This window comes from Hippocampus comes, unplaced genomic scaffold (genome assembly GCF_001891065.2).
Source record: "Hippocampus comes isolate QL1 unplaced genomic scaffold, H_comes_QL1_v1.1 scaffold87, whole genome shotgun sequence".
Classification (NCBI taxonomy): Eukaryota; Metazoa; Chordata; class Actinopteri; order Syngnathiformes; family Syngnathidae; genus Hippocampus; species Hippocampus comes.
In genome coordinates this window covers 79,871-95,079 of record NW_017805739.1, presented here as the reverse complement: position 1 = coordinate 95,079, position 15,209 = coordinate 79,871, and the positions used below count along the sequence as shown (strand labels likewise).

Here is a 15,209-nt window from a genome sequence, read left to right as displayed (position 1 = left end):
GCCACGACCCCAGCCACGACTCCCGAAAACGGTAGGATGGATAATAATGCAATCGACAATGCGCAAAAATAGAACAATCATTATGACGCAAAGCAAACATTCCATTGCGTTGTCTTACAAGAGCCGTGTGTTTTGTTTTGACCGATTGCAGAGGGAGGAGGCCGAGGCCAAAGCACGCGAAGAAGCCGAGCAGCAGCGCGTCGAGAGGGAAAAACACTTCCAAAAAGAAGAGCAGGAGCGACTGGAGAGAAAGAAGGTGCGCAGAAGCATTTCCTTAAAAGTCCATCCTCGTCCTTTCATCTTGACGAAACCACAGCTAAGATTTTTTGTTTTTGTTTTTTTCTGTGTGTGCAGCGCCTCGAGGAGATCATGAAAAGGACTCGCAAGAGTGATGCTGGAGAAAAAGTTTGTGATTTTAAAAAAACTCCCCCCAACCCCACCACCCCCCAAATAAAATTTGCTGTCATTTTGTCTTGCCACAATAACACATTTGGGTTCTGTACAGAAGGATGTGAAGGCGTCTCCGCAGGTGAATGGAAAGGACACAGACCTCAGTAAAGGTAACTGACATCTTGGATGCATTTGGAACGTTGCAGCCAGTCTCCAATCCGTAATTATTATATCGGTCGGCACTTACAATCAAGTGGACTTCATAGTTCACTTCTCATTGAAATGAATAATAGTTTGCAAACATTATTTTTTGGCATGCCGTTAACAGCACTAGAAAATGGCAAACTAACAAAACTAAACGATAGCTTTCATGATTTTATTTTATTTTTTAATGTCTGAGTTTGTTTCACAATCCTCTCTTTTTTTCTTTTTTTGTTTTTTTTGTTTTGTGACAGACAAAAACTTGGTGAGCCCCCCTGCGAGCGCATCCGGTCCCGTCGCGAACGGCGTGCAGTCTGACGGTCACCAGAACGGCGTGTCGGCCAACGGCGAGTTTGATCAGATCATGCAGCTGAACAGTAGCGCTAACCCGGCTGCTCCCCAGAGTGGACTGGTCACGGGAGGGGAGCCCTTCCTGATGAAAACGGGCCCCATGAAACCTCAGCACGTAGCAGGTACGCAAATCCACGGTGATAGGGACAAAAACATTCCATGAGTCAATGCTAGAAGAACCTTTGGCCGTCAAGGAAACTTATATTTGTATATTTGTTTTGTCTTCAAATACATTGATCAGATATATTTTTTTTAAATGTGTTGTCATGAGTTTAATGAAGTCGGTTTTAATGAGGTCAAATGTGTTTAAAGTGTGGAGCAAATGTAAAACAAACAAAAAAAATTAACCTGTTTTCTTTCTCTCTGCATCGTGTGTCTCTTCTCTTTTGCAGAGGTCCTGTGAGTCTTTCATCAATCCATTCGTGGACATGCGCCTTACGTCTCCGCTTCAGCATAGAGATTCATGCCACACCACAACAGCTTAGAAAGTTTAAAAAAAAAAAAGAAAAAATAGTGTGCCAAACAAATGACACCCCCGTGCTGACTCCATGACAACTTGTAGGATCTGATACAGGAGGACAAAGGAGGAGAGAAACATCCCAAAAATGGGGGGCAGGGTCAGGGGGAATCATTCAGTATTCTCTGTCTTCAACATGTGGTCTGGTGCAAGTTTTTTTGAAATGTCACATGCAAATTTTACGGTGCACCTTAAAGATGACTGAATTTTTGGAAAAATACAGTATAAGACCCCAGGGGGAGGAAAAAAAAAACAGATATCCAGTTTGACAATGGTTGTTATTATTACGCCCATTCTGATATTGTTAAGTTGAACAATGTGTGTTTGTTGTTGTTGTTGTTTTTTTTTTTTTTTTGTCTTGAAATGTTGAGTTATTTAACATGAGGAGCAGACAGTGTATGTAAATGTATAATGAGCCTGGCTGCCTATAGGCCTCCTGTCGCAGGGGATCTGTGAAATAAAGCTTTATGAAAGGGAAGCAATGCCTCTGCATTTTTCTTCCTTTTGGCCAAGTAAACTCAGCGGCAGATTCGGTGTCATATATTGAGAAACAGGAGTCGTGGAGCTGAGGATCGAACATTTCAGTACTGTACATCTTTTTTTTTTTTTTTTTGGATTGGATACAAATTTATTGTCAATTTTTTTAATAATAGTGTCATATGTTTGGATTCCAGTAGATGGAAGCACTGCCCTAACGTGGAGTCAGGTTCCCAATTGCAAGGTAATTGTAAATTACTGGTCTATATTTTGTTCATCAGGAAGGCTGGAGTTGAGATTCAAACCCAGAACCATGGAACTGTGACACAGATGTCCTCGCCGCTGGGTTCAACACCGTGCTGCCATACTGAGAGATATTTTTAAGACCCGTAAGGTATCTCAAATATTTTTAAAAACTGCAATGCCATACGACATGTGAAGACTGATCTTTTTTTTTTTTTCCAGCTCATTTCACTCTCGTGACACTGTGTACCTAATGTTATGTCCGACAAATCCTTTTTTTCTAGGTCTGGCTGTAGCTATACATCGCAGAGTGCTAAAAGCAGCTCACCCGCACGTCAAAGGTATGTCCATGAAATGTATAAACCCCTGTGGTCTCTTAATACGGTACATCTACCGCACAGCATACCAAATAACGAAAAAAAACCCTACACTGGGCCCGATTTCACGCTGACGATGCATTCCACCTGGCAATGAGCAATGAATGTGTTCTGAATCTCGATGCGTTTGCTCTGCTTTCGGTGACCACTCAAAAAATACATCGCCATCCAAAGGCGGTCTTGCATGCAAAGCCTCTCTCCTCTCTAGTCCTTTTCTGTTTTTTGTGCTCGGACCAAAGCAATTAAGGTGTTGGTTTGGCGCCATCTTGTGGTCAGTTAGTGTAAGAAACTTAAAATAAATGAAGACGCATCATTTGGACAGAACTAGTGCTCTGCAGCCACCTTGAGTAGAGTATGGCAATGCTGTACTGGACACAAAATGCGCTAGGCAACTACTGCAGCATCTAATTGCAAAAAAAAAAAAAAATGAAGAGCGTAATGCCAGATAGATCAGTCTTTGATCTGGGTAACGACGCTTGTGCCGGAACACATAAAAAAACATCACAAAACGGATGACGATATGTTTACATACTCAACTCATGGATTTGTTGCTCCCGATGCAGACAACTTTACTGGCATGGTGGTGTTTTCACCAAGGGGTTGTCACTCAGCTTCGTTGTCCAGTCCCAATTCCTTTTAGTGGACCTTCTTTTCCTTGTAAATGCAGATTCAGTTTTATCACGCCACTCTTTGTGTATGCACCGATACCTCTGGTACTTTTGATATTTGATTTTTTTTTTTTCCCTAAGTGTCAGTGGTTGGTGTTAGCAGCCTCCACGAGTATCCGATACCTTAAAATAAGGCCTTGTGAGCCCGATACCTACCAATACTGTACTTGGTATCGGTACTCCCCATCCCTTATTTTTACTGTCAATTATGTACACCGAGTGTCATTTACATCAACTTTTCCCACCCCGGCATTCCAGCAACCTGTTTTGCACTCGAAGTTAAATAATGTGCTGAACATGAAAACATTTGATTCTCACCTTCTGCGAAACAATATTGCGCTGTTTTACTCAATGTAACTTTGACAACGCTGAGAGTGGAATTTAGTCCTCCTTTTATATGAACTGACTTGACCTGACCTCCTCGATCGAAGTCGGTATCCACACCTCCGAGTGAGGCCGTAAACAGACCGCAATGGTGAGTGACAGACAAGGAGACATAAGTGGTCTGACAATGGAGCCAAAAGAGAGCTTATCACTGTTAATAATACCCGCGGTGTGTTCAAGTGTCAAACACCTGCGCCGCGAAGGAAAATGAGCGTTAATAAGAACTGCTTGCTTCTCCTGGTTGGAGGTCAACAAGAGCGACTCCATCACTGCATGCCCCACTAACTTGTCAAGTCTTTTGGACACACTCGACTTCTGTTGACACAATGGTGCTGATGGCATACTGAGTGAAAAGGAGAAAAATGTCATATACCCTTTTTTGTGTTATTTAGTATTATTATGAACAGTGTGAGCCAGTGGCGAGTCCATCTTCCATTTCGATTACGAGTTATTGCTTTTCGTCCACAGAAGCATCATAGGCTGCCTCTCGCTGTACTTGAACAGCTGAAATTTTTGGGATTTATCAAAAAGAGACATGTTATGTCTGGCAGGGGTGTGCTGTCATTTTAAATGACTCTGATCTCATAGCAAAGACATTGTAACGTATTATTAACAAGGCAGAGTCCTTTGAAATGGGTGTGGCAAAGTTGATATTTTCTATGCCACCCTTGGAAAGGTTGTCCATCTTTCCCTTCAGGCGGTGAATGCAACAACTGGGAAAGATAAGCATCCGAGCAAATAACTCAGGAGAGAGCAGACCTCCACTAAGGCTGAACCACTTAAACCTCTGTGCAGTTAAAATTGCCCCATTTAAAAATCATACTTAAAAAAAAAAATAGGATGAGGCTACTTTAGGTTTGTGGCATCAACAAAGTAAAATGAGACTCACTGCTTCTGGGCAGTGAAGAACGAGTGGGGCCCGAGTGATGATCTGAGTGAGTTGTCTCAATCGCCACAGGTGTTATGTGGAATAAGCTGGTAAAAATAGTCCACACATCTCATCTGCAACTTCACTGCGAAACAAACAACTCCACTGTCAGGTGGACGTGAATTGCGGTGGCAAGACGCGGTTGTGAAGCAAGGTTGTATTTTTTTTTAAAAAGTTTAAAAACAATATGAGTAAAATAAATAATTGTCCATATGCATTAAAGATTTTTTAAATTGTAATATTATTATAAATATTCAAATAATTATATTTTTTCAGTCACTGAAATAGCTCTTTCATTTATGATGAAATAAAAAAAAGAGCTAAGAATGAAAATAAACAATTGCTCAAATAATCCAAATTAAATTAATTATAAAGACTACAATTAAAAATGAAACTGAATCTTTATCTTATTATTAAAACAAAATCGACTTTTTGTTTCACAACTTGGTCAATTGGGCGTTGCTTCGTCAGAGAAATCTCGCGATATTTCGATCGTTAGGGTCGACCAGCTTGTCTGGAGACGGTAGCTGCTGAGAACGCTCGAATCCTCGACGCCATACACGAACTGCAATCGGATCGGAAAAACATGCTTTTACTTCACACATACATAACTTAAATTTGCTCGACAATCCCATCTTCTATTTAGGACGTGGAGGAATCGCCCCATTTGCGGGTTTTGTCCCGTAGCTGCTGCTAGCGTCGAGCTAGTTAGCTTCTTTGCTAAAAAAAATCCCTTTCGGAAAAATACAGGAAGCAGTGCTCGGACGAAGCGCGGCCTAAAAAGGTTTCGCTCTACGAACAGACTACGTTGATTATTCTCAAAAACCTACGCAGGTAATTGCACAGTTTCCATTTATCTTGTCGTGTTGTTAACGTTCCAAATACATGAGCTAAGTTAAGAGGTCCAAAATATTATGAACATTTTATTGTGACGACGTTCGTCTTTAATGGCAGCGCGTAACGTTGCAGTCGGGAGCGGTTTCGGTGATTGAATTAAAAACAAATCGCATTTGTGTCAACGTGTAGGTTGAAATGTGCATTATTTCGTCCCGATTTCAACTGCCTTCTTGTATATACATTGAGCATCAAGGGACACCTGTTTTTTTTTCTTGTAGGCTTTGCAGCACGTGTTCCCATTATGACAAATATAGCAGTGCTCAATTGATGCTACACGTGTGACACGTACATCGAGACGCTTTTTTGTTAAATGCACCGCGATCAGTTTCTCATTGGGATTTGATGTTTACTTAGCGTCCGATGACGCTTGCAGGACTGGTAAACGGATATCGAGTCATTGAAGCGGCTGCGTGGCTGTTTTAAGACCCTCGTGGGGGGGAAATTGTGTATTCAGATAAGACAATTCACATACTGTCCTCCTATAATGCCGAATGGCGAGTTGCAATTTGGTTGCATCCCTTAAAAGTGTGTGAAAGCCTCACCTTAATCATCCTATTTAAGAACATACAAGCTATCTGAAGAGCTTGGAGGGAGTGAAACCACAATTGCAACCGTGTGTGTGTGTGTGTGTGTGTGTGTAAATAATAAATGCGCTTGTTGCCCTCTGCCTAAAATGGCCTCTCAACTGTTTCATCAACTATGCAGCGATGCCTGCTAAAAGCCAGCATTGGGTAAGCGTAAGGGGTATTTTAAAACTAATTCGATGGGCTCTCTCGTCGATAAAAATGGGGTGAGCGTCATGGCAACTGGTGTGCAGGCCCATGGCGACCGTTTGTTGTGGACATTCCACCGCATCGAGTGCAAAGGCCATTTTGTCACAGTTCTGTCAAAGGGACTCTGCAACGAGACACAAATGTGATTTACTAGACATTCGTGATACGGTGCATGTGTGACGTTGCAGTTTTTGTGACCAAGTATGTGAACATACGTTTATATTTGACTTGGGAGGATCCACGTTTTTTTTTTTGCACCGATACAACAACGTCGTGATAATCAGCAGGACAAGCTTTGTGGTCGTTAGATTGATGAGAGACTCCAAATGAAATTCGAAGCTGTAAATTGTATCCAGTATCGTTCGAAGCGCAGCCTGCCAGCGATATAACCACTTGTGTGCTGCGCTCTGCGCACATTTGTGTGCACAGAAGCGCCCGCTCGATCTCATGCTCAAGGCGAATGTCCATATGTTTGCATGTTGCTCCAGCTGCTGCGGCATTTCTCCGTCCAGCCTGTTGGCCTTTATGAGTTCAGGTTTTCTTGACAGTTCAAGACCAAGTGTGTGCTTTGTGATCAATATTGAACGCGAAAGGTGTTTTTGTTTTTTGTCAGCAGCTCAGCAAAAGTGGAGCCGCGCAGGCCCGCTTTGAAAAAAAATGGGTCACTTCTGTATCTGTTGTTTGGAGTTCCTTTTGTTGCTCAACAATTTAACCTTCGCACTGGCTTGAGTGTTTGCCTCCCCGGGCGCGCATTTGCCAGGCAAATAGTCGGTGCGGCGTTGAGCAGCAGCTTACACGTTTTATCTGTTTTTGTTCTTTTTTTTTTTTCTTCCCAGGCAATTTAATCTGAAATAAGGGCTACTATGGCTCCGTACTCTCCCTCGCGCTCCAACTCCAGGTCAAAGTCCAGGTCTCGATCTTTATCGAGATCCCAGTCGAGAAGCCGCTCGCGCTCAAGATCCAGAAAACGTCGCTACAGGTAAATCCAGTCACACTTGAATGTAGCTCGTCTTTTTGATCTTTCTAAATATGACAAAAATTCGCTTTTTTTTTTTTTTTTGTCGTATTTGGTTCAGGTTGTCAGCTCTAGAAATGAATCACTCTTTCCATATTATTTGTTTGAATTATATGTTATATTTTTATATTATTTTGCATCCCGAATACTCTCCAGAGTGTTTCTGTTTCAAATTTGTGGTGGAGGTGCTACCGTTCAGATCATTTGCTCACGTGGATATGCGGCTTTCACTTTTTGGGATATTTGCATGTTTTTTTTTTTTTTTTTTCTTCAGTGTTTCGTTTTTCCTAAATCATGAATTTCAATAACAGAATTTCAGTTTCTGAGAGAGCGGCGTCCCGTTGGTGTCATTTTGCAATTGAAAGTGACAGCCAACTATTACCAATGCCGTGGCCGCTTGTAACCATATGAAGGTTTGCTGTCGCGTGAAGTCATTTGCATTCGCTCACTTAAGATCGCTCACCAAGTCCAACTTCAAAATAATCCTTTTATTTTAACCAGAGAATAGAATGGGTGTCAATCCCTCGGTGTGCTTTTATTTTGAAGTTGTTCCTGGACAGTTTCCTGGTGGCCTCGCGGCCGTCTTGACTCGTCTTCCCGACTGCTTTTGACAATTGAAATTCAAACTGCGCCCGTGTAATGAGGTTATACAACTGCAGACTTGGCTGATCTGGGGGAGAGGCCTTGGACAAGTCCAGCCTTTGCTTCACTGCCCATGCATAATCATTGACCTCATCTTCTCCCTCTTGTCCGAATGCAGCTCTAGGTCCCGATCCCGCTCTCGCTCCCGCACTCCCATGTCCTACCGAAACTATCCCTCCCGAGACTATCAGAACAACCGGGGCTACAACCGCGGCTACAACCGCGGCTATCGGAGGCCCTTCCACTTCCGTGGAAGAAATCGAGGCTACTACCCTCGCGGTCACTATCAGAACAGGGGAGGCGGCTATGGCTACAAGTCTAACTGGCAAGGTGGCGGCGGCGGCGGCGGCTGGCACGACCGCAAGCGTGACCAGGACAACCGCTCGCACAGCCCCCGCAGGGGGCGTTCCCGCTCCCACACGCCAAACAAGCGATCGGCCAGCCGCTCGCACTCCCGTCACTCGGACCGCTCGTCGTCCGAGCAGTCTCACCGTTCCAGGGCCTCCAGCTCCTCCCGGTCGCGCTCCTCCACGCCGTGCCCCCGCAACAAGGGCAAACCCAGCTCCAAGATCACGAAGGAGAAGCAAGGGGACGGCCAAGCGGAGAAGCCGGCGGGGGAAGGCAGCGTGATCGAGAAGGCCTCCGGAGGCAAATGGATCGACTACGACACGGGCCGAGTGGGCTCGGAGACGGCTCAGAAGGACGAAGCCGCGGTCGGCGACGCCACGCCCAAGTCGGGACAAACGGCCTCCTTCGGCGGCTTCGGCTTCTTCTCCAAGGAGGATGCCAAATCTGGAGAAAAGACGGTGATCTCGGCTGCCTTCAAAAAGTATGTCCGTTTCATCTTTGCTCCCAGCTCAATGGGATTCCTGCTCTTTCGTTCTTTTTTCAACAGCAAATTGTGCAAACGTGTCATTTTTCTTTCAAATATTTTAGCCTTTTTCCAAAGATCATTGGGATGAGTCATCAGTTTAAAATGGAATAGGACTCCTGATTTTAAGTATGACAATTGTCCTTTGGTGCGCACTGAGAGGAACTTTATTGAAATCCCCACGTACTTAGAAAGAAGCGCATTACGTGAGTATCAATGCTGTCTCACTGTCTGTACTATCTGCAGCGGGGAAGGTCTTCTGTCTCCCCTCACCCCCCCAACCCCCCCACCCCCAACACATACAATGTCTCTTTTGCTGCGATCTTGCTACGTTGCCTTCCTTTGCTTGTTTACAAAACCCCACATAGTCACTTCTGTTGTGCTTTGTAATGGCGCGTCAACCCTTGCAGACAATTTGGTTTGGCTTTCGGGCAACGTAAACCCAATGACACAGAATCATTTTCTTCCCGGCGGGGATTACGTTGCCGGTTTGTACGTTCTCTCTTTTTAACGGCGCCTCGTCTTTTGTTAGGTTCCTGGCGGAAAACAAAAGCAAAAAGCAGGCCGCCGAAAAGGAGGATGGTAACGATAGCGAGAAGAGCAGCGCTGAGAGAGAGCAAGAGAAGGGCATCAAGTCGGGCGACATCTTCAGCCTCTCCGTTCCTTTTAGCGACTCCAAGGATGACAAGACCATGCCGTTCTTCGACGAGGAGGAGGAGGAGTTCCTCAAGTCGCACGGCTTGAAAGACAGGGACGCCGACGAGGACGGTGCGGGCAAATCCAACCCGACCTCTCGCGATATATTCGGCAAGTGGGGCGACGAGCCCACCTATTCCACCTCCTACCCGTTGCCCAAGGAGAAAAGCCGCCGAGACGAGGACGCGGAGGCCCTGGATAAAATGGTGGAGGAGATGTACCAGAGCCGCAAGCACAGCAAGAAGGAGGAGAAGGCCAAGAAGAAGGAGAAGAAAGAGAAGGAGAAGGAGAAAGAGAAGAGCAAACGCAGCCCCTCCCCGGCCGTCACCTCCAAAGGCAAGGACAGGCCGCTCTTCCCCGGGGCCTTCCCTTGCGAGGATTCTCCCGTCCGTCTGGCGTCATCCAGAGAGGACTTTGAACTGAGAGTTTCGTCTTTGGATGACATGCCCAGGTATGCCCGTCCGATCCGCTCCCGTGCGGAAAATATAACGTCAACTATTTACACAAAAAGCAGCGGTGGTGTCACTTTAGTGAGAACCTTTCTGCCTTCCTCGTCCTTTCACGTTGCCCTCTCAGCTCCTCCATGTCTAAGAATCGATTCACGGCCAGAGATCTGGTGAATCCCTCGAAGAAAGACTCGGATTTCCGTTCAATCTTCCAGAATATTCAGTCCGCCCAGCTTCGCAGCAGCCCCACTGAGCTGTTTGCGCAACACGGCGTGTCCATTGTGCATTACATCAAAGGTACGAACGAGCCCACCGTTTCAGGCGTCCGTCGTGGCCGCTGCGGCGCCCGGTGCTGCGCTAATGGCTCTCTCCGTCTCGTTCTTTCGCTTTTGTTTTTAGCTCAGCACTTCACTTCCTCAGACATGTCTTTAAGTGAGCGCTTCGCCATGTACCAAAGAAAAGCTGCCGAGGTAGAAATGAAGCCAAGGAAGAGCCCCGAAATCCACAGGTGAGTGGGACGTATCGAACTCCTGACGCATTGAACGCGATGCCGCTCCTTTTTTTTTTTTTTTTTCTTTTTTGTTTCTTTCGAATAAAGTGAGCTGCTCTCTTCTCTCTTAGGAGAATCGATGTTTCCCCCAGTGCCTTTAAGAGGCACTCTCATCTGTTTGAGGATGTGGACGAGGCGAGTTTCAAGGTGACCTGTTGTTTCGACACTTGACCCGTTTTTCCACCGCCGAATTTTCCACGACCCAAAACCGGCAGTGCTCAGCTTTGTGCTTTTCTTTCAAAGGATGCATTTTTCTAAATCAAAAGAGCCCAATTGTGTTTTGTAAGTGCCAAGCAAGCCTGCGGCCTATGAGATATGGTTAATGATTGGGTATGTACCAACCCCCCTCCCAAGCAAAGGCTAAAAAGGAAGGGAGTTATGATCCTGAGTCCAAGCCTCTCATGGGACGATTATCAATGCCTTAACCTTGTAAGTATCTTTACCTGAAAAGAAACAAATGAAGCTACAAAAAAACGCTGTCATGTTGAATGATTCAGCTTTCGTGATACATACATACATGCATGCATGCTGCTGGTTGATATAAACTGACGTGTTGGAGCTTGTAACCGAAATGCACAGCAGTTCACACCATTTCACAGCCAGTACACATACAGTGCTTGGTCTCGGCCACTAGGGGGGGACACAACACCAAATCAACGTGAGCCGATTGGAGTTCACCTCACAAATGTATCACCGGCAACCGGGGGGGCTTGAGTCATGTTTCATAACGACCTGCGGGTCTCGACAGCCGCTGCTTGACTGACGGCCGAATGCGTTTTCGCCGCAGGATTCAAGCAAAAAGTTCAAAGGGGACACGATGGACCTTCGCCTGGACATTGAAAGGCGTAAGAGGTTTGCCGGGAAGGACTACAGGCGCGAGGCAGGCCGGAGCCCCGGAGGCTCCCAAGAGAGGTCCTCTGAGAAATCTGGCAAGCACCACAAGAAGTCCAAGTGAGTGGCGAATTCTTCGCCGGGGCCGCAAAAATCATCACCCCGAGCCTGCACGGGTTCTCGTCCTCGTTTGTGAAACGGACACTCCAAAAAGTCTCTCTCCTGCTCTCGCAGAAAAGGAAAGAAGAAGCGGGATCGCTCGCCGTCCTCGTCTTCGTCCTCGTCCTCGCCCTCGCCATCGCCTTTCCCCTCGGCCCCGCCGCCTTTCCGGGGCAAGGAGTACATGGGAGACGGGCCGGATCATTTTGAGGAGGGCTTCTCTCACACGCGCTACCCACCGCGCGACTACGGCGGTCACGGGGACCGCGGGCACCCCCGGGATTTTGAGGGCCAGCACATGGAGGGCCAGAGAGGCAGAGGCCGCGGATTCGTAAGTGATTGCGTGTTCTCGGCCCGTTTTTTTTTTCTCGCTCGGGTACTGACGTCTCAGAGGCTTGAATTTTCGGTCCGAAAGGAGTCGCGGTCGACTGCGCTTCTCTGCTCTAGTCCTACTTGGTAAAATGCTCAGGAACATTATGTGGATGATAACACTGACTCTCCATCCTACGTACTCCTTGCCCCTCATGGTTTTGACCAAGGTAACGTAGTGCAAATCTGTGGCCTCTCGCCTCTCTCTGACGTGGCCTTCGTCTGATTGCTGTTGTGTGTGACGGATAGCTCAGCCACTCGCGTCTGCTTTTTCTCTCGAGTGGAACGAAAGCAATTACAGCGGATGGTGGTCCAACCTGCTTCTTCCCATTTCAGTTCCCCAGAATGAGAGGGCGAGGATGGAACAGGGGCAATTACCCCGGCAACAACAGCAGCAATGGCAACCCCGCCAACATGAATCCTCAAGGGCGCCCCCCAGAGGAAGAGTGGGATCCCGAGTACACGCCCAAGAGCAGGAAGTATTACTTGGTGAGTCACGTTGACCTGTCGTGGCTTCTTGGCATCACAGGGCTGGGCAATTCCTCAAAATTCAAACGGGATTTTTGGCGAATGCTAAAGTCAATGTGAAATCCCTTTGACATGCTAACGGATCGTTAGCATTTAAAGTCCACGTGTGATGTTCGTTCAAAAAACTTTTCCTCGATTTGGGAACGCCGACAGAAACGTAATATAACAATACTCAAAGGCACACGGTCCTAATTTCTGAAAAAACAAGTTATATCGAGGGATCAATCACAACTTTCTTCTTTTACTCTTCTTATCTTACTGTGTATACTCTTTGCATGCACGGCACCACTCTGCCCCTCAGAGGCCAACGCGCGCACAGCAGGAACAGCCGGTATTTATTTTTTATTTATTCTTTATGATTGCTTTTAGTCTAGGACGTTCTGATTTGACTGAACTCATTTATTTTTCTGGTTGTTTTCATGACGTTTTCATATGTTGTGGCAAGAAATACGATAGCCGAGGTCCCAGGTTAGCTTGGAAAGACTTGTGAAATTAAAAATTGTAATAAATATGATAATGAGATGTAGGAGATGAAATGCAGGAGGCTTGAATTTCACATATTTCAGGGGTCATTTTGTCCTCGATAAAGAGCATAAAGAGCTCAAGAATGAAGTGTTCGACGTGCAGCGATGAATGGTTTTGAAATCGACGAATAATCGTTTTCATTCATCGTGATGACCAGTCAAAATAATTGTAATTCGTTTTTTCTGTTTTCGCCCAGCCCTAGTTGGTGTCTCAGATTTTTCTGTCACGTGACCAAATTCCAATTGTGCTTCCCACCCAAGACCCCTCCGGCTGCCCCCCAGAATTATCAAGTTTCATTTTGTCCCATTTCTAGCATGACGACCGCGACGGCGAGAAAACCTGGGTGGATAACCGCGGGCGGGGCCGGGGGTCCTTCATGCCCCGCCGGGGACGCTTCGTGTACCGCAAGGGAGGCAGCAGCCCCAAATGGGCCCACGACATGTTCCAGAATGCCGAGCAGCCCGAGATGGGAGACGAGAACATCGAGGCGGAGCATAAAGACGGGAAGAATGCCGACGAAGGCCTGAAACCGTAAACGGCCCCTTGGTGCGTCCACGAGTTGGCTCGCTTGTAGAATTCTTTTTTTTCTTCTTTTTTTTTTTTCTTCCCCTCCTCCTGTATCGATCCTCGCACCTCATTTAAAGCTCACGATAGCTCGAGTGAGGAAGTTGGTTTAAAGGTTTTTATGTCATCTGTCCGATGAATACATGGTTGACTGTTAAATCATACTGAGGCATCATCCATTGTTCAATAAACATGAGAAAAAAAATATATAAAAATATTTGTGCCTTAGATGATTTAAAAGAAAATACAGTTCCATGTAGAAGTGTTTTTGCGGTTTGAAGCGGAGGAAGACTTGCCCATTTTCTCGTACATTTTTTTTTTTTTAATTTTAAATTTTTTTTTTTTTTTTTTTTTTTTGGCCCGATGACATATTGATGTTAAAATTGCATGAACAGGTTAATGCTTCTCCCCACGGGACCAATCGATAATTAATCCTTGCCACCATTTGGATTTTTTTTCGCCCCTACCCCCCCAAAAAAATAGCACCAGTTCATCTGTGATTATCAGCAACATACGTGTTTTCATGTAAAAGGTCCACCGGGAAATAACTTGCTTTTGCTTTCGGAGAAAAAAAAAATAATAATGTATACTAGCTACGTAGGTTTACATGTGTCTCTGGTCGTTTGAACGAAGTGGATCCGTTTTTCTGATTTGTAGTTTTGATTGGCAAACAAAGTTGCGTTACTGTGTACCCAGTTACAAACTCGAAATTGTTGTGAACTTTTGCGGTCAGCAAGATAAGATGATCAATCATTTTAAGTGTCAGTTTCAACTCGTCCTAAAAGCGGACGTGAAAAAGAAGAGGCGAGATGTTTTAAGAACTACTTTCGAGCTGATTGTCCGTATTGCATGTACACGACGCAACGGTGTGATTGCGGTTCTTTCTTTTTGTTTGTTTTCTGAGTAGTAGGAAGCTGACAACTTTTATATTGTTTGAAGAGCTGTCATGTTTTGTCTTTTAATTTTCAATAAATGTCATTTTCTTTGATTTAGGAAACTGGTTGTAAGAGTTATGTTTGGGACAAAGATGAGAAAAATTAAATATTCAGCTCACGTTGGGTCAAGTGTCTAATCACATCCTATATGTAAGATGGATATTAAAAATGGGCAAAAATATACACAACATATGTTACAAATTCAAACTTTGTCCACCAACCGCCCCAAACGCCCAAATCAAGTTTGCAGAGAAACATAGAATCCATTCTTTTAAAATATGTTTCATCATCATTTCCCCTTCACTAAGCGCTCACAGTCACACAAAACACATTAACCAATCAATTGTCAGAAAGCACCACGAGTGCTTCATTTTTTGCGGTGTTTTCTGTCCACATGACAATCGCTCCTTTACTTCAGCCTCTGGTAGTCAAAACATGACAACCAGGCGCCTCACTTACTTGCATAATGAACCTTTTTATGGCGAGGTGCTTGGAGGGAACCAACAGAAAATCGACTCCCCTCTCCAGACTTTGCTCGGATCCACTCTGGGAAGCTCAACACATGGACAGTATGAGTAAACTAAATGGCCCTTTCATAGAGCAAAACAGACGTGTCTTTACTAGAGAGCCACGTTGTTGGGAGGCTGCTGGGAATTGTGTGGAAAGAGAAACACAAGAGTGTCAGTGACACCAGTCGGTGGGAACGTTGGGAAAACATGGCAGGAAGTTTCTGCTGTGAGAAACATACCCGGAAAGTGACCGTTGAATTTATTTTGCCGGGTGGTCAGAGGCCCACAGATAATTGTTCCTTTTTTTTATTATTTTTTTTTATCCTTGATTCACAGTAAAAAAAAAGGTATTTTAGGATTCAT

The 15,209-nt window shown here is 45.3% G+C and overlaps 2 protein-coding genes across 7 annotated transcripts in view; both read left to right on the top strand.

Moving 5' to 3' along the window:
* The window catches only part of map7d1b (MAP7 domain containing 1b), a 22,489-nt gene extending 20,552 nt beyond the window's left edge, over nt 1–1,937 (top strand). For all 5 annotated transcript variants that reach the window (XM_019883275.1, XM_019883274.1, XM_019883273.1 and 2 more), the window contains 5 exons: nt 152–256; nt 355–405; nt 506–560; nt 846–1,064; nt 1,335–1,937. In XM_019883275.1, coding sequence (XP_019738834.1) covers nt 152–256; nt 355–405; nt 506–560; nt 846–1,064; nt 1,335–1,345 — 441 coding nt within the window. In that variant the 3' untranslated portion in view covers nt 1,346–1,937. The remainder of the gene's footprint in view (nt 1–151; nt 257–354; nt 406–505; nt 561–845; nt 1,065–1,334) is intronic.
* A 3,082-nt stretch (nt 1,938–5,019) lies between these two features.
* thrap3b (thyroid hormone receptor associated protein 3b) lies at nt 5,020–13,966 on the top strand. 2 transcript variants are annotated; one of them, XM_019883247.1, is made up of 12 exons: nt 5,020–5,370; nt 7,042–7,185; nt 7,982–8,692; nt 9,267–9,881; nt 10,007–10,173; nt 10,276–10,384; nt 10,498–10,573; nt 11,214–11,377; nt 11,492–11,747; nt 12,122–12,274; nt 12,615–12,644; nt 13,152–13,966. In XM_019883247.1, the coding sequence occupies exons 2-12, from the start codon at nt 7,070–7,072 to the stop codon at nt 13,371–13,373; spliced, it is 2,619 nt and encodes an 872-aa protein (XP_019738806.1). In that variant the 5' UTR covers nt 5,020–5,370; nt 7,042–7,069; the 3' UTR covers nt 13,374–13,966. The 2 variants fall into 2 exon arrangements, with proteins under 2 accessions (XP_019738806.1, XP_019738807.1); XM_019883248.1 differs by lacking the exon at nt 12,615–12,644 and having other exon boundaries at nt 5,021–5,370.
* The last annotated feature ends 1,243 nt before the right edge of the window (nt 13,967–15,209 follow it).